The 22,971-nt window shown below is 33.3% G+C and overlaps 2 protein-coding genes across 7 annotated transcripts; one reads left to right on the forward strand and one right to left on the reverse strand.

Annotated features, from left to right (window-relative positions):
- Nucleotides 1-612: 612 nt before the first annotated feature.
- LOC6652380 (muskelin) lies at nt 613-4,563 on the forward strand. 2 transcript variants are annotated; one of them, XM_002074552.4, is made up of 10 exons: nt 613-880; nt 1,349-1,561; nt 1,625-1,967; nt 2,056-2,194; nt 2,249-2,844; nt 2,899-3,120; nt 3,181-3,497; nt 3,574-3,730; nt 3,787-3,907; nt 4,280-4,563. In XM_002074552.4, exons 1-10 carry the CDS (start codon nt 654-656, stop codon nt 4,531-4,533), a joined length of 2,589 nt encoding a protein of 862 aa, XP_002074588.4. In that variant the 5' UTR covers nt 613-653; the 3' UTR covers nt 4,534-4,563. The 2 variants fall into 2 exon arrangements, with proteins under 2 accessions (XP_002074588.4, XP_046865846.1); XM_047009890.1 differs by lacking the exon at nt 613-880 and adding an exon at nt 935-1,130.
- A 4,241-nt stretch (nt 4,564-8,804) lies between these two features.
- On the reverse strand, nt 8,805-15,017 carry LOC6652381 (G protein alpha q subunit). 5 transcript variants are annotated; one of them, XM_015176513.3, is made up of 10 exons: nt 14,845-15,016; nt 13,780-14,287; nt 11,651-12,103; nt 11,401-11,585; nt 11,175-11,329; nt 10,527-10,655; nt 10,232-10,361; nt 10,008-10,161; nt 9,545-9,652; nt 8,805-8,940 (listed from the first exon to the last, which is right to left on the reverse strand). In XM_015176513.3, the coding sequence occupies exons 3-10, from the start codon at nt 11,766-11,768 to the stop codon at nt 8,858-8,860; spliced, it is 1,062 nt and encodes a 353-aa protein (XP_015031999.1). In that variant the 5' UTR covers nt 11,769-12,103; nt 13,780-14,287; nt 14,845-15,016; the 3' UTR covers nt 8,805-8,857. The 5 variants fall into 5 exon arrangements, with proteins under 5 accessions (XP_015031999.1, XP_046865847.1, XP_023036841.1 ...); XM_047009891.1 differs by lacking the exon at nt 10,527-10,655 and adding an exon at nt 10,912-11,040 and having other exon boundaries at nt 8,806-8,940; XM_023181072.2 differs by lacking the exons at nt 8,805-8,940; nt 9,545-9,652 and adding exons at nt 9,142-9,302; nt 9,812-9,919 and having other exon boundaries at nt 14,845-15,017.
- Between the last annotated feature and the right edge of the window lie 7,954 nt (nt 15,018-22,971).

Consider the following 22,971-nt stretch of genomic DNA (forward strand, 5'->3'; position numbering starts at 1 on the left):
ATATTTTTTCCGGTTTCATGAGTTTTTTCAATATAAAACATTATATTATCACAGTCTCGTGGATATCGATAGAGAATAATTACTCCCTATTCGGTTGCCAATCAATCAATCCAGCTATCAGAACGTCTGTTTCTTCTACAACTTCCCGGTCTTTTAGTCATTTTTCGCAGCGTTGTTATTTCGCAAACATTTTCTCAAATTTTGCCAATTGAGATTTTAAATTATTATTTTAATTTCATTGTATATTGGTGTTCGAAATATTACTAAATTGAGGCTTTCAGACTTAGAAATTCTTCGTTATAGCTAAAAATCATTTTTGTATTAAAAACTTCATAAAAGCGAGGTTTTTTCTGGGACTTAGCGTTATAATTCGTTCGTTACTAATTCGTTAGGTTGAGTTTTTCACTAAAACGAAGGTTATTATATTGAAGTTTTACTGTACATAAATAATTACCATTAATTGTTTATTGAACACGATATTTAAATTAACTTGGTTATTTCACACTTAAATAGTGATGGAAAACACTTTTTTTATTGCCGCTATACACTCAAATTAGGAACTATCGATTTAATCGATATATGTACTATATCAACAGCTGTTATTACACAGTTATTGCTGTAAGTAGGGTGTGCATGGGAGTGTCGGTTTGTTGATGCCCATTAACACTTTGTACTCGTTTAAAACGACTGGCACAGTTTTAAAAAAGATGTCTTTCTCCATGTCTTCAAGCCCAACCATAACGGACAATAATGCGAATGTCTCGATTTCACTCGTGCCCATAAATCAAAATAAAAGAAGCCAACAAAATATTATAGTTTCGGAGCGACTTAACTTTGAGATTTACCGTTACTCCAGTTATGCACAAAACTACACGCCTGAGTAAGTACAGTAATGTTAGAAAGACTTACGCCTGAGTACAGTAAAGTGATAAAGTCAAGAAGGTTGACAAAGTTGGACAATGACGAAGTGCCTTGTCTCCTTATATGTTTACATATTTGTTTGCAAGGCCCCCGACATAGTTTTAATATGTAATTACATATGCTCATATTGAAAACGGAGAGGTTCGCGAATGATTGATAAACTGTCTGTGCCTTAATTGTATTATAATTTTAATGATTATATTTCGGAGGTATAAAATATCGTACTCAATATCGAAAATAATATAGTAACTAAAATGATAAAATGATCCAAAATTCAAAATTTTATCTTAATTTTTTTTTCTATATGTAGCTACAGAAAATATTGCATACACACATATGTACATACATATGTACATATGCCTTTTTTAAAATTATCAAAATTGGTCGATTTACCGTTATATTTTTTATTCCATCGATTTCTCTATAGAAATGTTTTAGTAGACTGCCCAAATGATCAAACATCTCGTTGGTCGGCTTACACAAATACTCCTCCACAATTTCTAACCCTAAAGCTAAGACGTCCCGCCATTGTGAAAAATATAAAATTTGGCAAGTTTGAAAAATCGCATGTATGCAACATAAAAAAATTTAAAGTATTTGGTGGCTTAGATGAAGAGCACATGGTCTTGTTGTTAGAAGGGTAAGTGTGTGTTAATTTATTGCGTTTATAAGCTTATTGTTAATTTCGTGTATCTATTTTCAGCGGTCTAAAGAACGATAACATAGCTGAAACATTCAGTATACGTTGCTTGAACGAAGACCGGGCAGAACATTTTCCCATACTTTATATCAAAATCGTGCCCATATTGTCATGGGGGCCTTCGTTTAATTTCAGCATCTGGTACATCGAACTTCATGGTCAAGATGATCCTATTTACACATGCGCTCGTATGAAGAATTACAATACGCTGCGAGAGATTGAGATAATAAAATTGTGTCTAAAGCATTTTCGTCAAGAAGGCTATATGAGTGCTTTCGGAGCCTTGCAAAATCAGACAAACGTGCGACTTGAGCATCCGCTGATCAGTCAATTGCACAAACATCTGGTAGTTCATCAGAACCTTTTTTTACACAAGTTCTTTTTTATTTTTTAACTGAGCTATAACTTATGTATGTGCTATTTTCTTGTTTTAGGTTGTTGGGGGTGATTTCGAAAAGGCTGAATGCTTTATTGAAGATTGTATTGAAGGAGGCCTCATGGATGAATATTTGACTAAACAGGACTACAAACACACTTGGCACCTAAACCGAAACGATAGTGCAACTAAACCAGGTTAGCCTTAATAAATGGAGGAGAATATTTCATGATATACAATACATATTTTAGGCAATCGTGGTGGCCATCAATTGCTGGTGGACTCAAAAAATCGATTCATATACCTGTACGGTGGCTGGGATGGCTATCAAGATCTTAGCGACTTGTGGTTATATGATTTAGATGAATGGACTCTACTATGTGAGAGATCCGAATTGTTAAATGGACCCACACCGCGATCGTGCCATAAAATGATCTTTGATCCTATCAGTGAAAATATATTCATGTTAGGTCGTTATCTCGATAACTCCATCCGGACTTCAGAGTACATCAAGAGCGATTTCTATTTATACGACACAAGAGCACGTACCTGGATGCAAATCTGCGATGACACCAGTCAAGTCGGTGGACCACAGCTAGTATATGACCATCAAATGTGCATTGATGCCGACAAGCGCTTTATTTACGTTTTTGGTGGCAAAATTTTAACTTCTCGTAATGTTAATGCTACAGCCTCTATAGAACCAGAATATTCTGGTCTATATTCTTATCATATAGCCACAAATACATGGACACAAATTCTGGTTGATTGTCATCATCACAGCGCGTCGCAAGCAGATGTTATGTCCATCAAATCAAGAATAACTCATTGTATGGTGTTTCATAATGTAAGTTCCGTTAAAATATTTAATCATCACCAAATAAATATATTTAAATTGTAGAAACACAGAAAACTCTACATTTATGGAGGACAACGAGGCAAAGAGGATCTGGATGAGTTTCTTTGCTACGATGTTGATACGCAGGCTATATCAGTGCTGGGCAAAGAACACACACATCAGGGCATGTCAGCAAATTCTAATGATGCTAAAATGGAGCCCTCATCGGGATACACCTTACGCGCTACCATTGACTGCGATCGGGATGAAATATATGTATTTTCGGCAAGTTAATAGAATTGTTGAAATCAAGACTGCCATCTTAATTAATCAAATTACTAACAGAGTCTTAGCAAAGTGAAAGATCGTCGAGACTTTCTACACGTAGATGCCTCTAATTCATTTTGGGTCTATTCTCTAGTCTCTCACAAATGGTCAAGAATTTATTATTGTCGCTACTACGGACCAAATATTTTAGGCGGTAACTACAAGGGCCCTGGCGTTTGTGGTGAACTAGCAGAACACGAGCCATGCCCACGATACGCTCATCAGCTGGTCTACGATGATGTCGAAAAGATGCATTATCTGTTCGGTGGTAATCCAGGCATTAATCAGCATCAACAGCTTCGGTTGGATGACCTGTGGCTGCTTTTTTTGGAAAAGTAAATGCCCATAGCAAATATATGTAACTCAGTGCTGGGATTTATTTTCCCTATATCCATTTATTTATCTATCTAGGCCTAAACGCGAAGCGATCCTAACACATTGTCGCTATATGCTACGCAAATTAAAATACGAAGAAATGGCCCGGCAGTACCCTCTGAAAGCCATGCTGTATTTAAGGCAGAATATAGCAGCCGTTGTTGATCATAGTGATCCTGAGCAACTAAAAAAAGTAAGTAAATCATTAAAATTTGTCACTTTTATTTTCGTTCTTTTATTTGCTTTTAGTTTCACAAACTGGCATCGTTACTCTTCCAAACTAGTCGTGATATTGATTCTGGTGGTGAAAGTCAAGATAGTGACCTTCATTTAATCATGGATGGTGCTAATTCGACCCAAGAAGTTCAAGGTTTAAAAATATTTTTTTTTTTGTTGCTTTATACCCGGGTCGCTTTATTATAACCGCATTTTAAATGTTGGCAACGGCCATAATAAACTAATGTTCGAAATCAATAGTCGAGTCGATCAGGCCACCTCTGCCTGAGGTGGTAAATGAAACTCGATGAATAAATTTATTAGATACACTTTTAGTTTTATCATGCTTAGATCAAGTCAAAAAATGGAACTCATTTCATAATTTTGTTATATATCGGACTGGCCTGTTAGCTTGCGAAATTTCCAAAATCATTTTATATTATGTATATATTAGTTTTTCAACAGAAAAAAAGTACGATTTAAGATTTTGTCGCTCTGTTATGTTTTTATTAATTTTTCTTTCTAGTTGGTGAATCAAGCAATATTACCCCAATTGAAAACGTTTCTCTGGAATCTAATGAAAGTATTAGCACAATGGGTATATCGGACAAACTTTTTAGGTCTGAGACCACATCGTCAGTGAAACAGCTACACACTGAATGCCATTCGCACTCTGATTCAAAATCGAAACGAGCTTGCCTTTTTAATAAGTTAGTTCGATTTATGCCTTCTAGTATGGTTCAACCTGAAGGCAATTTAAGTGATTTTATAGTTATTTAAATATAAGGTGTCATGGGTTGGTTTTTGTAATTTTAATTGAAAAATATTTGGTCTGTTTTTACAGTGATTTGGTTAATTTTTGCAATATTTGATTCTTCTGGGACAAGCTGTAGTTAAGAGAATAATTTAAAACCGAATAATATGTGTCTAAACTGCAAATAATTATTAAAATAAAAAATTTGTGTAAAACTAATGGTAAGCAAAATAAGCATTGTAAATGTGTCTCAAATTAAAATTTATAAGAATAAAAATGTTTGTATGCAAGAAAAGTCGATATACTAACTATTTATTTTAATATATTTTATTCGTATCATATTGTTTTCTTTTCATTTTTATTAGAGTGTGTATGTGTACATAGATACTTTTTTTTAATTATCTAAAAAATTTTATTTAGTTACAATTGTCACCTTTCTTACAAATTATATGACAAATGTATATACATAGATATTTATGTATAGTCACACTGACATCCCACAAGCTTAAGCTCACACAAGTATCCAGGAGTTTAACCCATAAATTGTTTGTCATGAGTTGTGTAAATTTTCACAAAAATCGTTATTTTTAGTCAATCATTCAATTCAAATGCAATAAGTTGCAATCTGGTTAGACTCAAGGACCGATTATGAACTGCCTAAGTATATATGTATTCATGATTATATATGAGGAAATTTTTTTCGTTTGTGGTTTGCTTTGATGATGTTGTAGTTTATGTCGAATATAACCTTAACTTATTTAATTATATTTAAGGGTTTATTAGTATCATCATATTCATTATTTGTATCCTTGTTTGAAGTATTATTTCAATTGTTTAAAGTAATGGAAAAGTTTTACATTAAGTTCTTTCCTTTTTAAGCATTTGTGCTGTCAAGCAGAATTTCGTCAATTACTACTTTCAGAGTTAAGAAAAAGGTGTACAAATTAATATTCTTGTTCTTGCTTGCGTTTGTTTTCATATTTTTTTCTTCTGGTTAGACAAGAACATAAATAACTTCTTTTTGCTTGCAGTTCTGCAGTGTTCGTTTCAGATTTGTAAAATTATCTCCTAGTATTTTGAAATTCCTATAGCATTCGATTTTTAGGTTTGTAAATGTTATGCTACATTATTTGATGTTATTTTTTATTTGGAAATACATAACTAGTCGCTTTTTGATTTTGGTAAAAATTTTACATTTAACCAAAATTTGTATATAAAAATACAAAATACATAGATTAATTATGTAATTTTACCCATTAGAGTACTGTTTATTGAGTATTGAATATTTACATAGTATATAAAAAGGAATTGAAAACAAACAAGCAAGTCACATGAATCATCCTACAACTTGATTCTTCAACAGGTTCGCAACAAATATAATCCAAAAATGTATACTTGGAATGCAAGTGTTTTTTTTACGATGTTAAATTTTTTAAAGTAGACTGTATAAAATAAGAAAAACTGTTTATTTGATCTTTGGCCATAATTATTGCAATTTTAACAGAACCAAAAGCAAAAGTTGGACAACCCATTCCATTTGTCCATGTTGTTCTTCTCTGCCTACACTGGACGGAAAATATATAATTTGTTTATGCATGTATCCCGAAATGGCGCTATTAAAAAGGAACAAAAATGAAAAATTAAAACCGCAACCAAATTATTTATCGCCCTATATTTTACCTCCTGTCGGTTCATATATGTATGCATATGTATGTATGTATTTATTTGTTGATTTTATGGTTTTATCATCATTATAATTAAAATACGCCAACTCATACATTGACTTGATAAAGCTTTAAAAGCTAATGCTAATCAATAAGTTAGTCTTAATAATACAAAATATTTCTTATTTTCTCATTAGGGTTTTATTCTTTTGTTGTTTCCTTTTATTCCGTGAATTAAAGCTTTATACAACACACTGTTGATTCTTCCGTCCTTACGCTAAAAATAAAATGGGGAGGAAGGGCTGGATTATAGAATGAATGAACGTTGAAGGTAGACGTTTTAAAATTTAAGTGAAAAGTTTTGAACCATTTTTTGCAGTTTCAACATGCGCTGATATTTATCCGGCTCGAAGTCAATTTTTTTTGCTCAAACGACATAAAGTGAAAATATTCTTTTTTATTTCTTTTACATACACATGCATACATACAATATGTTTATCAATCCTGTGCCAAACAGAAAATCCTTTTAAAAATGCAAACAATTCTTATTACTACACATAATCGAACCACATAGTTGGGTTTTATTATTTGCCTTGAGTAGTAGAAATTTTTGCACATGTGTAACCAATAAACAAGTTAAACACAATTAAAAAAAAAATCGCTTTAGGCTATCCGGAGTAAAGGAGAAATTAAAAGAGCAATGCCAAATATTTTTGATTAAATATAACGACGTTTTTTAATTAGTCGTAGTTTCAAAGACTTGGTTGCAAAATCCAAGACAGCATTTTTTTTTCGGACTAAATTTTGATTTTTTCGATAATTTTTTGGTGTATTATTAAAATTAATATTATTATGTAAAAAACAAATGAAAACTTTTTAATTTTCACATAGAATTGTTGGACACACTGTATGTACACTGTACACCCTGCGTTCATATGTATAAAGGAGTAAAACTTTGTATTTTTATTAGAAAAACTCCAATCAATAGTACGTTTTAGTTGATGTAAATTTACATAAAACGAAGAGATGGCCAAAACAATGGTCTTTTATTATTGAAATCGAGCCGGATTTGGATAATAAGAACAAAAAATAAATCATTCAATAAGTTTACGCATTGAACATTTTTTGATTCGTCTTAACTTAAAACAAAAATTGTATATTCCGAAAGCCATTTATTAATAAAAAATCATTATACCACGTAGGAAAAGACAATTTATCCTTTAATTTAATAGAATAGAACAATTTTAATAACTTTTTTTTCAAATTCCATTCCTAATTTGGTGTTCTAATACTCTTTAAAATGTATTAATTTATTAATTCGTTATACCGACCAGAGCCCTTTTTACCTACCTGGCTCAACGTCATTTTCACACAAGTTTCTTCTTCTTTGTCCTAATATCAGTTGAGTTTTAATAATCAAAATGCGTACCGACCTAATTCACAAAAAGTCTGAACGGGATAGTCCAGGCTGGATAACCTGGATAACTTAATGATTTGTTTGATGGGTTAGAATGTAAATACTTTGACTTCTTGGTGGTGTATTGATAAATTATATTTGATTGGCCAAATACATTAAAGGGAGCTAACAGAATTCAGATAAGGTGCGGTTCTGATCCTTTTTCTAATTTTTTTATTTATTACAATTTAACGTTCCTATTCTTTTAGTAATATTTTCTGCCCTAATGTGGTATTCTAATTTACAGTGAGTACTTTGTTGTTGGAATTTATGTAAATTTTTTACGGGTGCGGGCGTATAAAGATCGTCCATTTTGTTGTTCTGCGCTGCTGTTTATAAACAATTTGTGTAAACAATAGTTTGGGATTCCAATATTTATTTGTGGTTACTTTTAACTTAAAAAAATACAATAATCCGCTTCTTTCTGGTTCTTTTTCTCGACTTTTTGTCGACAGTTTTACAGTTTTCCTTAACAGTAGATTTAATTTGTTGTTGCTGATGTTGTTGTCATAAAAAGCTTGTAATGTGTTTGTTGTAGTCATATCGATCAAATTATTTTCTACGACTTCAGTACGGCAAAATTATTTCCATTTCCGTTTTAAGCTTTATCTCTTCGTCTCTTAACAGTTTCTTTTATTTATTTATATATATATGTATATATATATATATATATATGTTTTTTTTGATTACAATTAATTTTTTTTTTTAATTTCTTTCGTTTTTATTACAAAATTTCTATGGTAATGAAATTTAATTATATACGTATATATATGTATAATTAGTACTTTCTCATTTTCCTTTATGTTGCGTTTTGTTATTTGTTGGATTGAATTTTTTTTAATATGTAATTACCCATTTTTTTCGTGACTCATTTGAAAATGTCATTGTTTTTTAAGTTGTTCAGTTTTAGTTGTTATATAATCTACAATTTCTGATTCCTGATCATTTTTTTTTTTTTTTTGGTTAAGAATCTTTTGTGAGTCAATATTTATGCCACATAGTTGTTGTTTTCATTATAATGCAAAAAAGGAATTACGAATGTATACATATACATTTTGTGTGCACATATACACACACATATATATATATATGTACATGTATATATACATATATAAATATAATATATATATATATATATATATATATATATTATATAATATATATATATACGTAGTTAAATATATATATATAGTAAAAATCACAAAAATAGTTATCCGATCTAAATCCAGTTTAGACCAAATTGTATTCCTTAAGGTTTGATTGCAGAATTGTGTCCTTTACAGCAGCAAACACAAACCTTATGTTTTCAGTATCTAGAATAGGGAGAAATTAAGAGATATGTTTGCCCTATTAGTACACTTTCATTATATTCGAATTATAATAAAAATAAATTAACATTTTATCTATGAAAAGTATTAAAACGGGCTTCATTTTATTTTTTAGAATCTCGTTACATTTTTATTTTATTTCCGATTGGTCAATTCAATATATGTATTACGTATGCCAAAACAAAACTAATCGGATAAAATTCATTTTATGTTAGTTCTGCAATATACTTCATAATGTTGACACATTCCATCGTGGACACATTCTTAACCCAAATTAAATTCTTTAAGTGCATTTTGCATAATTGTGTCTTTGACTGCGCAGAACACAAGTTTAATATTTTCGGTATCTAGTTTTCCATAAGATTGGCAGCATAATTGAACAATGCATCGATTATTAAAATTTGTAAACTTAAATATCTTGAATTGACTAGCAACACATGGAAAGCATTTGAATGATAGAAGCAAAGACTGTAATCAGAGTGACTGTACCTTCATCGTAAATAACAGGGTTGCGAAACAAATGTTTTAAGAATTTGGGCTGTAAAATTTGAAAGGACTTCCCTTACACACCAACAAACAAATTACTTACCTGTAGCACAGGTGAAATGAGAATAGATAATTTTTTCGGAATCAGGATTTAAGTCTACAAACATTCGCAATATGAATTCACGGGCTGCTATTGCATCTCGCTGAGGACCTGTTATTGAGGGGAGAATATGTGTTTTGTGTTCGTTTTGTTAGCAATTTAGCAAATATACTCTATAAAATAAAATAGTATATAATATAGCATTTGATGTTGCATTTGGCCAATGAATATGAAAATGAATAAAAATTACATCAAAAAAATAAAATCAACCTGTGGCCGTGGTAAAATGTGAGTAACATTGCCTCTCAGGATCAGGATTGCAGGCCAAATATTTTTTTAAAACAAATTGCTTGGCAGCTGCATGATCTTGCTTGGGTCCTAAGCAAGGATCACCAAAAAGAATCAGTATTAATAATACTAGAATCACTGCCATTTAACTTTCATAAGCTTAGGAATGGCCACTTACCATCATATTCAGGAAAATAGTCAACCAAATGCGAATACATAATCTTCTCCTCCAGCAAATCCTTCTTGTTTAGGAAAAGAATAACCGATGAGTTTTGGAACCAAGGATAAGTAATAATAGTTCTAAATAAAGCTTTTGACTCTTCCATTCGGTTCTGAAATAGGAGAATAAAATACATAAAGTGATCTTTAAAATAAGCGTTGTGTAGTTTTTTTTCTACTAACCTCATTATCAGATTCAAATAGGATTTGATCATATTCAGATAGCGCTACCAAAAATATAATTGAGGTCACATTCTCAAAACAGTGAATCCACTTCCTTCTCTCCGATCTCTGTCCTCCGACATCGACCATCCTATTTTGAAAGTAAATTTCATTAGTAAAACTAAACAAATTAAAATAATAATAAACGATAAACTAGCATTCTTAGCACTACATATTACATTAGCTTAGCACTAGCCTTAATTATTCTCAAACCAGTATGCGCTACTTTTGTATTCATTAAATACCATATAGATACCTAAACACAATGCCATCCAAATCGAATGGGTACTCAAGAATGCCAGTTGTTGGCACACGGGCACGCAAAATATCCTGCTCTGTTGGCAAATAATCAGCTTGCTCTATACGCTCTAGATCGCTTAGATAGCTAATATGGGAAAGAGTTTCTATTAATTAATTAACAAGACCTAAAGAATCTTCATAATATTGTCCATATTGGTCATTACAAACTGTCCTAGTGTCCAGTAGATAATGAGATTGTGTTGAACCTTTTACATCTTTTAGTCTAAAAGCTATATATTCTTTGATCCTTTAAAAACTAGTTCATCCTAAAGTACGATATTAAACGCTTAATATATTTTAACATAATTTGGATGATATTAAAACATTTTCACTAATCGCACCTAAATCGAATTTCTTCTAAGTCAAAGGGATACTCAATGATCCCCGTAGTCGGCACACGAACTCTTAAGATATCTTGCTCAGTGGGTAAATAAGCAGGCTGAGCCACACGATCGAGATCCATAAGATAACTGATAATAAACAAATTGAGAAATGATTTAGTTGTCGTTCTTATGAAGCAAGTTGCACATGGTCATGAAAGTCTATTCAGTGTTATGTCGGTCGATTAGCTGTTTTACACAAACCCAGAAAGCAGATAACTCACTATTTCGCCGAGTCTGTCAATTGATATTCTCTACGACGGTCATAGCACTCCTGGATACCAGCATCGGCCCAAAGCGTTTTAATAGCGTTTAAGTATGGATCTTCAAATGTGGTAACTGTTTCATAGTCAATGCTCATTACCAAATCGGCTAGTTCCTAAAACAAAAAATGGATTTGTTAATATTTTGTGCTCGTAATACTTTAGTATACTTTTGTGTAGAACTTACGCTGTGTTCGCCTACTCCATAGGATATTTTAAGCATGTCCATGGCCTTTATCATAGACTGCATAGCCATAAAAATATTTTGAAAGACCAATTTTATGTATCCCCGTTTATCATCATCGGAATAGCCACTGCCGTGGATAATGCGCATCTGTTTAATGAATGTTGATTTTCCAGACTCGCCAGTGCCTGCAGGTAGGAATGCAGTAAAGTGAAAACAATCAGATAATCTTTTTCTATTTTGGCATGCTTACCCAGCAACAGCAGTTTAAGTTCCCGGCGCGCATCCCGTTTGTCCCGTCGTAGTTGCTTTTCAATTTCCTGGTTAATGCGCTTTTGTTCCTTGGCCTCTTCTGATAAACAGCACTCCATGCTAACTAAATTTATAAACGCTTACGCGCTCTGTCTTGAGTTTTTGCGATTGGGGTCTAGCCTCTTTTTTTCTTAATTGTTTTTTAAGGCTGCAGTTTAGGACGTTGACGTTGAATAGTATAATTTGCTTCTTTTTTTGTGTTTGATTCTTTAAAGGTGTGCCCAAGTTGGAGTTTGCATGTGTTCCTTGGAGACACACACACAATCCCCTCCGATTAAATTTTTTTGTTGGGCTTTTCGTTCTAACTTTACTTTCTTCACAGGCTCAATTTTTAAATTGCTTTTCGGCTAGACATGCAAGACGCTGACTTGGAGAAACGTGACCACTTGGGCACCTGAAAGTACATAGATAATATTTCAATTCCGATTTAATCATCTTAACTTAGTGACCAGACCAAAAGATGTTTGCTTAACGAACGCTCAGCACGTTGTGTTTAGTTGTAGCAATAAACATCTCATATTTGACTGCCTAACTTAAGTAGTGCTTAATTTGTTTTGTACCCATGACTTTGGCTCGTACTTAGCTTGTCTATGGTCATAAGGTGTTTCTATATTCCAATGCGCATGTACGATGATCTATTGCATCCGTGAAACCTTCCCAAATAGCCACATTCTAACAGTTTTCTCAAATAGAATTCAAGTTTATTGCAAATAAAAGCCGATTTTGGTCGTTTGTATGGTTTCAGCGTCGACCAGTAGGCACAATGGTAAGTTTCCAAATCTGTTATTAGGGTAAACCAAAATCAACTCAAAAATTATGAAAAAAAAAAAAAAAAATTACTGACTATTGATTTAATGGAAATATTATTAAAGATAATATTGTATATTCACACACAAAAAGATAAAGAAAAAGACAAAGAATTGTTCTTTAAATTGTCGGTTTCTAAATAGTTTTGTTAACTGTTGTTGTTCTAAGCCCTGCCGTTGATGAATATTGGGTGTAGTCTTTGCTTGCCTAATCCAATTGTAAACGAATACATAGATAGACAAGGCAAGGTTAACGCCTACGCCAATAGCAACCGGAAAAATTTAGATATTCATTTTCTGATTTATTGGAGGACGTTCAAGTATGAACACAACATAATTTTGGTTAGCCAGTGCAGATTTTCAGAGAGTCCCAATTTAAAAAAATGTATGTTCCTAACTCTAAAACTAGCAAGGAGATAGAGATTACAGAAAACATTTTATTCATACTAGGCTAGAAAATCTAATTAGCAGAAGCCAGCTATGTCTGATAGGTAATATGGAAACTTAGCTTGGGTGCACATGTATGATGCATGCTTGTCAAATTTTAACAATAGTTTGTGAATATTTTTAATTTTCCTTTTTTGTATATATATACGTATGTATATAATGCCCTTGTCTAAAAAATCTAAGCTGATAATGTTGACGATAAACAAATAGAAAGATAAAAAAATCTGATGCGTCTGTTTAAAAGTTGATAAATCGCTCTACAAAAAAGATAGGAGGAAGTATTACTAGTTTTATCATTCACTAAATGCAAGACTCAAATTCGTTTTTTGTCTATATATATATATATATACATACAAAAAACATATAAATTTGAATAATGCATGTAGTATACATATATACATATAAAGAATTTAAAAATATTGTTTTTAAGACATAAATTAAAATATTTACTATAATAATAAAACAACGGTGTTTTCAGTGCTTTGAGACAGTCAATAAACGTTCATGTTTACCAAGAAATTTGTCCGTTAAGTCACATTTATATACATACATACATGCGTAAATGATTTCATTCGAGTTCGATGCCATCCTTTTGCTATAGAAGCTTAATGGATTACAATCAACATCATTAACGTTACCGGGACTTTTTGGAATTTAGAATTTTAATATTCCCCAGGTGATATACTCACTACAAGCCAAGTCTAAGCGGAAATAATATCCGACTTTGAGGAATTTAGTCAGACAATTTTAGTCATATTCAATTAAAAGGCATACTCTTTCGTTAGTAAGACCGCATCGTAAATTAAATTATACTTACGCATTTAGAGTAACCCATAGATGGGATTAAGCCGAAATAATCGATCAAATATGATGCTATTGTTTTTCCATGGATGCCTCGCTCTTCTGCCTTAGTTTATGCAGGTATTTTTCTTGCTAGAAGTTGGTTTATGACCATCAGGAATTTCTAGTTTTTCAGAAACTTAGTTTTAATCCGAGTGTGTATTAGTTAAGATACATTTAACTATACAAAACGAGATGTTGGTGTTGTGGGTTTTTGATTTCTGGGGATTTGCTATATTTGGCTGTTGGTCCGTTTTTGTATTGTGTGTTATGAATGCTACAACATTTACTTAAACAAAACAAAAATAATGAAAACTTTTCCTAAGACAAGAACAGACTAGGCCACACTAAATAAATTTCAATTCCCGGTTTGGGTGTGTATTCCCCTTCTTTTGTTTTAGTTTTTATACGCAACACTTATGGTATTTAAATTTCTGCATACTTTATACTTCTTGTATTTGTTTATATTTCTGTATGCAATGGAACTGCAAGAGATAAGAAAAATATAGAAAAAGATTAATATTAATAACATTGCAATAAGTAACTCGATAAAATGTCATTAGGAATCGAGTAATTTGTAAATATTTGTCGGACTTAGCCAACATTAGATTCATTTAAACCAAGCTGTAGGAAATTCTATGATTGCATTCACCTAAATTAGAAAAGGTTTGCCCTTCTCAAAGACTTACGATACAGCTACGTTTACATTGCTACGGTCACACTCGACCATCTTAGCGCCACCTAGCCCCCTGTGGGCGCCCTCTACCACCACTTCTCTTAGTTTCCATCCCTAAAACGAATACACACAGAGCGACGGGCGAGGCCTAAAAAGAAAATTGCAAAAAAAAAAAAAAAAAAAAAAACGCATGTTTGTGCAAATGCCAGGACACCATTAAAACATTCTTGGCGATTGCAATTAACCTTTTCTTTTCCAACCCCTAATTTTTTAAACACCGCTTTGGAAAATTAAAACTGATTTTTTCAACTTTGTACACTTTGCTGCAAGTGCAAAAGTTCTACACGTTTTTCTTGGGTAACTCACAACATATTTGATTTTGCATTGTTTGCTAACATGGACACACGACACGTTTTTACTTTCTCGCTACGTTTAGCTTTACATTTATCTTATTATTAACAATTTTCTTTCGGAAACCGATGCATTGCAATTACTTTTCTGCCTTTTTGCTGTTGCTTCAACGTTCGGATTTTGTGAAACAGTCACACTAAACGTCCAGAAATACCAGAAAGACACACAATACGAATAAAAATACCAAAACGTAGATATATACATACTTTGTTTTATATTTTACATGTAGAAATAATGTAGTAACCTACCAACACTAGCAATTTAACCGCACGTTTGCTGGTATTTAAAAATTGTTATTGATTTCAATAATTTTTTTTTGTATTAAAAGCATAAAAAAAACTTTAATAACAATAATTATACAATTTGATAAAACTTCCATGTATAAAAATGCTGTCACATTGTTGTAATTTTACTTATGAGGAAGACGGAATTTTGTGATTTTGTTTACCTCGCACTTTGGATGTGACATTTTTAAACAGATTCGTTTGAATGAATGATAGAAAAATCAAAGTCAAATGAATATTTTCGAATTGATTTCAAATAAATGAATGACAACTACACAATGAAATGAATGAGTGTGAATGTAAGTATTTCTAATAAATTACTAATATACGTAACTCTGCACCGCATCGAAACTAAGGCAATCGATACAATTCGAACTATTTGAATTGTCTCAGTTTGATTGGGACGTTTAAAAGTAACAGTTACAAAATTTTATCAAAATGTTAATGCTTGGTATCAGACATTTTTGGACCCATCTTGGAAAGTCTAATTAAGGAAAATTTGCCATAAACTCAAAAAAAAAATATCAGAAACAAATGAATCTTATACACAATCAAAAATATTATTCGATAATGCATCATATACCCGATGATCTACCTTTCAATACTATTATACTAGTTGTTGTCTTACAACATAAGAGACAATTTAGCACACTCATTGACTTGAAGTCAATTTTCAAAGTCATTCAATTCATTTTGTTTTCAACGTTGTCAAGTCAAATGCAGCGAATTTTAAATTCAGCATTAGGTCTCGCCGCAGATGAAGTTTTAGGAGTAGTATTCCTTTACGTTATAATATTGGCTTTATCACGTTAATGGCATTGCGCCATAAGGTAGAGAAAATATTATATTAACACAGATAGTCGAAATTGATCTAGGGAATTAGTTATGTTGTATTTTCCATGGAGGGACGAGCACATAGAATTATAGGGTCGTTCACTAATTGTAAGTAAATTCGTTTTATGACATCAGCTGATCCTATTGAATTTTTTCGCAGCCAACTTCGCGCTTAACCGCATTACCGTAATAAATTTCATCAGCTGATATAGTAAAGCTTATTTGCAAAAAGTTTTGTTGAATTTTGTGAAATAGTTTTTATGTGGTGTCCTATTGAAGATGGAAGATCAAAAACAACATTTTCGGCATATTTTACTGTTTTCTTTAAAGCAAGCAAAAATGTACGTAGAAGATGTATTGACAGAACGCCAATGCCAAAATTGGTTTGCAAAATTTCGTTCCGGCAATTTCAATTTTGAGGATTCACCATGTCCTGGAAGGCCTCTTGAAGCCGATGTTGACAAAAAAAAGTCGTTAGTCGATGCAAATCGTCGAATAACAACACGAGAGATTGCAGAAAAATTAAAACTGTCAAACGCGACCGTTCACAAGCACATGAAACGTCTAGGATTAATTTCCACGCTTAACATAAGTTCATACACAACGAAATTTGCTTTGTCGCATTAACGAATGCGATACGCTTATGCGACGTCAAAGAAACGATCCATTTTTAAAGCGCATTGTTACTGGCGACGAAAGTCGGTTGTTTACAACAATGTAAAGCGTAAGAGATTATGGTCTAAAAAGTATGAACCAGCTCAAACCACATCAAAGCCCGATATTCACCAAAAAATCGTAATGTTGTCCGTTTGGTGGGATTTCAAGGGGATCGTTTATTTTGAGCCTTTGCCGGACAACACAACAATTAATTCAATCAACTAGAAAAATTAAAAAATGTTTGATGACAATAAAAATGAAGTAAGTAAGTCGTCTCGCCGACTTGGGTGTACCATACACCACGTGAAACAAATCTTTAAAATTTCGAAAACCAAATGGATGTCTATTAAATTGTTTTAACACGCCTTATACCATATGCTATCTCGCTCACTCTACAAACACACGAGCACTATAGCGCCGCCGCTAGCCAACGGCCAATTCTGCCCTTATGGATCGCGAGGTAAAATACTTTCATATGCATATTTTGCATGTTTCAATCAAATTTGGTAGTTTAATAGAAATAGATAAGATTAATTAGTCTGCCAAATTTGATCGCGATGGCCAAAAAATTGCAAGAGACAATCGGTTTTTTCTAAATTCTGCGCGCATACTAAGCCAGTATACATACTAAATTTGGTGACTTTAGCTTTGTTAATTTTCGAGAAAATCAGTTTTGTTTAATTTGCGGGGGCGGAAATGGGCGTGGCAAAATTTTTAAATAGTCAATATCTGCGCGTCTATTAAGCTAGCTTACATACCAAATTTAATGTCGGTAGCTGTCATAGTTTTTAAGAAAATTTGTTTTTTGTAAATTCCGGGGGCGGAAGGTGCCGTGGTAAAAAGTTGGAACAATTATTTTTTCCGCGCTAACTAAACGAATATATAAACCAAATTTGATGTCTCTATCTGCTATACTTTTTAAGAAAAACAGTTTTATGTAAATTCTGGGGGCGTAAGGGGGCGTGGCCAAAATTCCAATTAACTCTATATATTTACACACCACACGAGTCCACATACCAAATTTGGTGGCTCTAGCTTAAGAGCTCCGAGATCTGCGTGTTCATACAGACGGACGGACATAGCTAGATCGACTCGGTTGTTGATCCTGATCAAGAATATATATACTTTACATACATTTTGGCGACTTTAATATACCATTTCACCCTATGGGTGTATGAAATAAAAATTTTTTTTTCTTTATTGAAAATTTAGATTTGATGTCCAATGCGTTATTTGCTACCAAACTCCTTTAAAGCTGGTCATATTGATTTAATAATAATTTTACATTATCTTTATGACCTAATTATAATGGAATTAAAAGGTTACGAAATATTTTACTCTAATTATTTCAGCAAAATAGTTTTTTTTAGTGTAAAGCAAGAAAACGTTTCGTACTTCGTGTTTTTTGCCACACACACAAATGCAAAGCCTCATTTTTGATTGTACGCGTGCCTACCCCTGCTTTAAATCAGGTTTTGATATTACTACGAAACTCCGTAGTTTTTTTTTTGCTCTCGCTACCGCTCCCGTTTTTGACGAGAGCAGGAGCAGAGTCAAAGGCAAACTACGAAAAATAAATGCTATGCTCTTCTATTGTTTTTGACATTTAAAAAAGCTATAGCAATAACAATAGCAAAATATCAAAGAAGCTAATTACAGTTTACGTAGCGTTGCGTCTGTACGTGTATGCGTGTGCTTAGCTGCTCTGTGGATTTCAAGCAATGACGTAGTAGAGCCGATTTATATTGACTGTAACTTTCGTTATTTTTATCCGATCTGATTGAAATTGGATCGGGATCTGATGTTTTATATCTAAAACTATCATATTAGTAAATTTCATGGGGATACTCCAATTTTTATACTTTATCTGCTCCGGGCTATAAGTAGCTCAAATAACAAGTTTCATCCCGATAGCTCTTAAGATGGCGGCGTGAAGTTGATTTGCAAAAAAAATATATTTTTTTTTTTTGCTAACGTTATATTCATTTCATTTTTATACCCTTGCAGAGGGTATTATAAAATTGGTCAGATGTTTGTAACGCACAGAAGGAGACGTTTCCGACCCCATACAGTATATATATTATTGATCAGCATGAGAAGCTGAGTTGATATAGCCATGTCCGTCTGTGCATATGCGTTTTACTGAGCAGTCTTAAGAGCTATCGGGCTGAAATTTTTTCGGTGTTTTTTATTACCCAGGAAAAACGAAGTATGAAAACCATCAGGATCGGACCACTATATCATATAGCTCTCATACAAACGGCAAAGTCACGAACAGTGACTTTTCTCAATAACTTCGTTATTTTCTGAGCTATTGTGAAATTTAGTATTGGTTAGTTTATTACACCTATAAACTTCTGTGCCAAATTTGAACAAGATCGGGTGGTCACCCGATATAGTCATATCACATAGCTCCCATAGGAACGATTGGGCGAAAACAGTGACTTTTGTCAATAACTTCGTTGCTTTTAACGCGATTGCTTTTAAATTAAACATTTATTAGTTTAATATATCTGTTAATGACTGTGCCGAATTATATAAAGATTGGTTAACTATATCATAAAGCTCTAATAGGAACGATCGGTGGAAAACAGTGATTTTGATCGATATCTTATTTATTTCCTATGCTAAGATTGTAGGCCGTTCTTTCGCCTTTTTTGATAAAACGTTTTTCCGCTTTGATGGCTATAGGTAAGGAAAAAGTTACCAAAAACGTTGCAAGAGTATACAAACTTTGACGCGGTCGAAGTTAGCCCAGGCCCTCTGGTTTACTATTGCTATAGCTTTTTTAAACGTCAAAAACTATAGCAGAGCATAGCATTTATTTTTCGTAGTTTGGCTTTGACTCTGCTCCTGCTCTCTTCAAAAACGGGAGCGGTGGCAGGAGAATAGTAAAATTTTCATTGCTCTTGCTACTACAGAGCAGTTTTTGCAAACCCTGCTTTAAAGTTAAGATAATATGGAATACGGCCAGATGACTCCAGTAGATATTGATTTGTTTAGAACTAGCATTTTCGACGCTAGTCAATTTCCATATGATGCTAGTCAAGTTCAAAGCTGCTTATTTAAGTGAAACAGCCTTAAATAAATATTTAGAAGGTGCCAAATATATGATGACTGTCATCTACATTGACAGTCATCGTGACAGTCAGTGGTTTTCAAATGAGACGACTACATAAGCCCTGAATTTAAGATGTTTTAATCTTTGACATCTTCTAAATATCTAAGATGGTCTCGTCAAAGAAGCCACGGGTACCTGAATGGATACAGAAGCTATAACTATTTAAAAAAGTCTAAGTGCTACGTATATCTTGATGTGGCATGTAGCAGGCCCTATAGTGCTGATGCTCCAGTCATCTATACTGTGTTTTATAGAGACATCCACGTTTGACAATGAAGCTTACGAAATTCCCGGCTACTCTACAGCAGAGCGACTTGATTGCGCTTCATTAGCCAACGGTGCTCGACCTAAAAGAGGTATTCTTTATGAGAAGTTAACTAATGCAGGATGCCAGTCTTGGATCTAGTAGTCGATTTTATGGTAGATCTAATAGCTTAACCGCCCCTGTTTTTAAATTGCCCCTTCTTAAAATATGGGGAATATATAAAAGAGATATTTTTTATGAGAAGTTAATTAATGCAGAATGCCAGTCTTGGCTCTAGTAGTCGATTGTATGGTAGATCTAATAGCTTAATCGCCACTGTTTTTAAATTTCCCCTTAAAATATAGCGCTTTAGGTATTTTGGTTGTTTATAGAAGTCCAACATATCCTTTGTCAAGATTTAAAGTTAAGTTCGAGACATTAGTTCAGGGAAATTCTAATGCATTAGGTAGCAGTTCTTTAATTTTCGGCAGTTCTTTTTTTCTTCAATGCGTCTCAGGCTGTGGTAGAAATATTTAGATCTTGTTCATAATTTTACACTATAATTCTCTTTATGACCAGGGATATTCCGATCGCCAAGCGAACACGCTATCGGCAAAGACACTGTCCGCTGAATCGAATAGCAAAGTCGCTCGTGTGTTCAACGGAACTTGCGGCGACATGTCGCACATGTATACATTCTCAGGCTTCGTAGTGTGTGTGTGACGTGAAGTTATACAACATCGCATTTCAATAGCTCGCCCGACCAAAATTTTTAATTTTCGACAAAACAGCGACAGTGCGAATAGGATATGCCTCTTTGAAAAGAATGTCAAGAAATATTGGCATCAGCTTCGTATATATATACATGTCGCCGAAAAATCTAGAGAGTGTCCGAGGCGCTAAGACATGCAATGCTAAATGTCGCCGCAAATTTGTATGGCATGTCCCCTGAAATTCCGAGGCAACATCTAACAAATCGCCTCGGATTTTCAGAGGGATTTGCGGCGACCGGTACTGAAGGGTATACCGACGAGTGACACATACATAGACATACAGTTCTATAGTCTGTGCTAGACTAAATTATTTACGTAGCTGCTTGGCCCTCCCCCCACTGCAATCAAAAAATCATGCGTTTGTCCATCTATGTGTTGTATGGTTAGTGGTACAGACTTATTTATTGTGTCGGTAGCGAATTATAGCAAATAAAGTATAATTTTTACAAGCATAACCAACTCCTCTCTTTTTTGTCTTCTATCTTGACAATTTTTTTATCCGATTTTAATGAAATTTGATAGTCCCATTGATATCTATATATATAAAAGAAAGTCGTGTTAGTTAAAACACTTATAACTCGAAATCTGCTGAACTAATCTTCATGGTTATTGATCCCTTTGGATCTGTTTGCCCCCGAATAGTAGAATACATCTTAAAAACAATAAATAATTGCCGGAAAACCCCTTAAACAGCCAATTTCTTTTCCCTATACAAACGTAAACCAGCTTATCCAGAAGCTAAATAATGGAATTGGAATGCTTACGGCATCTTCAAGCACAAAAATGAACTGCTACTATTAATAGATTCACGTGAAATCGACGTCATGCTGATATCGAAAACACATTTAACATAAAAAAAAAATACATTGGTTGCCCTGTACTGTAGAGCTGGAAAAACATCGATGTTTGGGACCATCGATGTTTTCGATGTTTTCAACGTCAAACATCGATGAAACATCGATGTTTCGATGTTTGCGCGGTATTTTTAAAATCATTCATTTATTTCGCGGATCTCAATGGAATAGAAAGATATAGCAACAATAGTTAAAGCGATACTAAATAAAAAAGTGACTTATTAAGATTTGGGGTTATATTTTAATTATAAGCTAAAATTTAGTAAATAACAATTCATTCATTTGGTAACTTTTTTTATAACTAACTAAAATTAAAAGAAATACGTTCTTTTAAAGATTTACTTTTGTTTTAAATTATTACCATTCAAAAAAAAAAAAAAATAAAAACAAGGGTAAGGGATCATTTTTGAGATTTTTGTTTAAAAACAAAAGTTTCTTTACGACACAAGATTTCAAAGAGCAACGTCTATCCGATATTATTTGGTCTGCCGTGCTAGATAGTTGTTCCGACTCGCAGGACGATGCAGGCACACATAGAAATTTGTTGGCCATTTTTTTAAAACTTTTGTAAATTAGATAATATTAACTGTAAAGAAGTAAAATCTACTTTGTAAACACCTAATTATTAAGTACAAATGATAAAGATTAGTTTGTATTAATCGGATTTAATCTTTGGGTTTTGCGCAGATGCAACTTGCTCGTTGCATCGCCGGAAGAGAAGAGAGACGCCGTCTCTCGACCTATCGAGGACTTATCGCTAACAATCGATACTTATTACTAACAATCGATACTTATTATTAACAATCGATACTTATTACTAACAATCGATACTTATACATGAGCATTTAACAGACTTTAAATAATTGGAATCTTACAACTCGGCCGTCCTGACGAGGAATCGACCTCGATTCCAATTGGTAACAACGGAGGGGGGGCAAATAAGAATCTTAAGTGGCTGGTGTCGCCTTTGTTTGGCTATCAGAAGTGCAATCTTGATCAGGGGCAACCCATAGCTTTAATTTGGAGGCTTCTAGGACACCATCATATGGTAGTTGGGTGATTTGGGAGCCCTCTACATCCCGGATAACATATCGGTCATTCGGAAGTTTTTTATGAACCACATACGGACCACGATACCGCCTGATAAGCTTTTTGTTCGTGCCTGCCGAAGTATCCACATTCTTAATAACTACGAAATCCCCCTCCTCAAAACTAACGGCAGGGAGGTGATGCTTCGAATAATATTCCGAATTATATTCTTGGGACTTAACAATGTTACGGAAGGCTAATCTCCGGACGTCTACCTCTGAGGCAT

The sequence above is a fragment of the Drosophila willistoni genome, assembly GCF_018902025.1.
Source record: "Drosophila willistoni isolate 14030-0811.24 chromosome 2L unlocalized genomic scaffold, UCI_dwil_1.1 Seg168, whole genome shotgun sequence".
Classification (NCBI taxonomy): domain Eukaryota; kingdom Metazoa; phylum Arthropoda; class Insecta; order Diptera; family Drosophilidae; genus Drosophila; species Drosophila willistoni.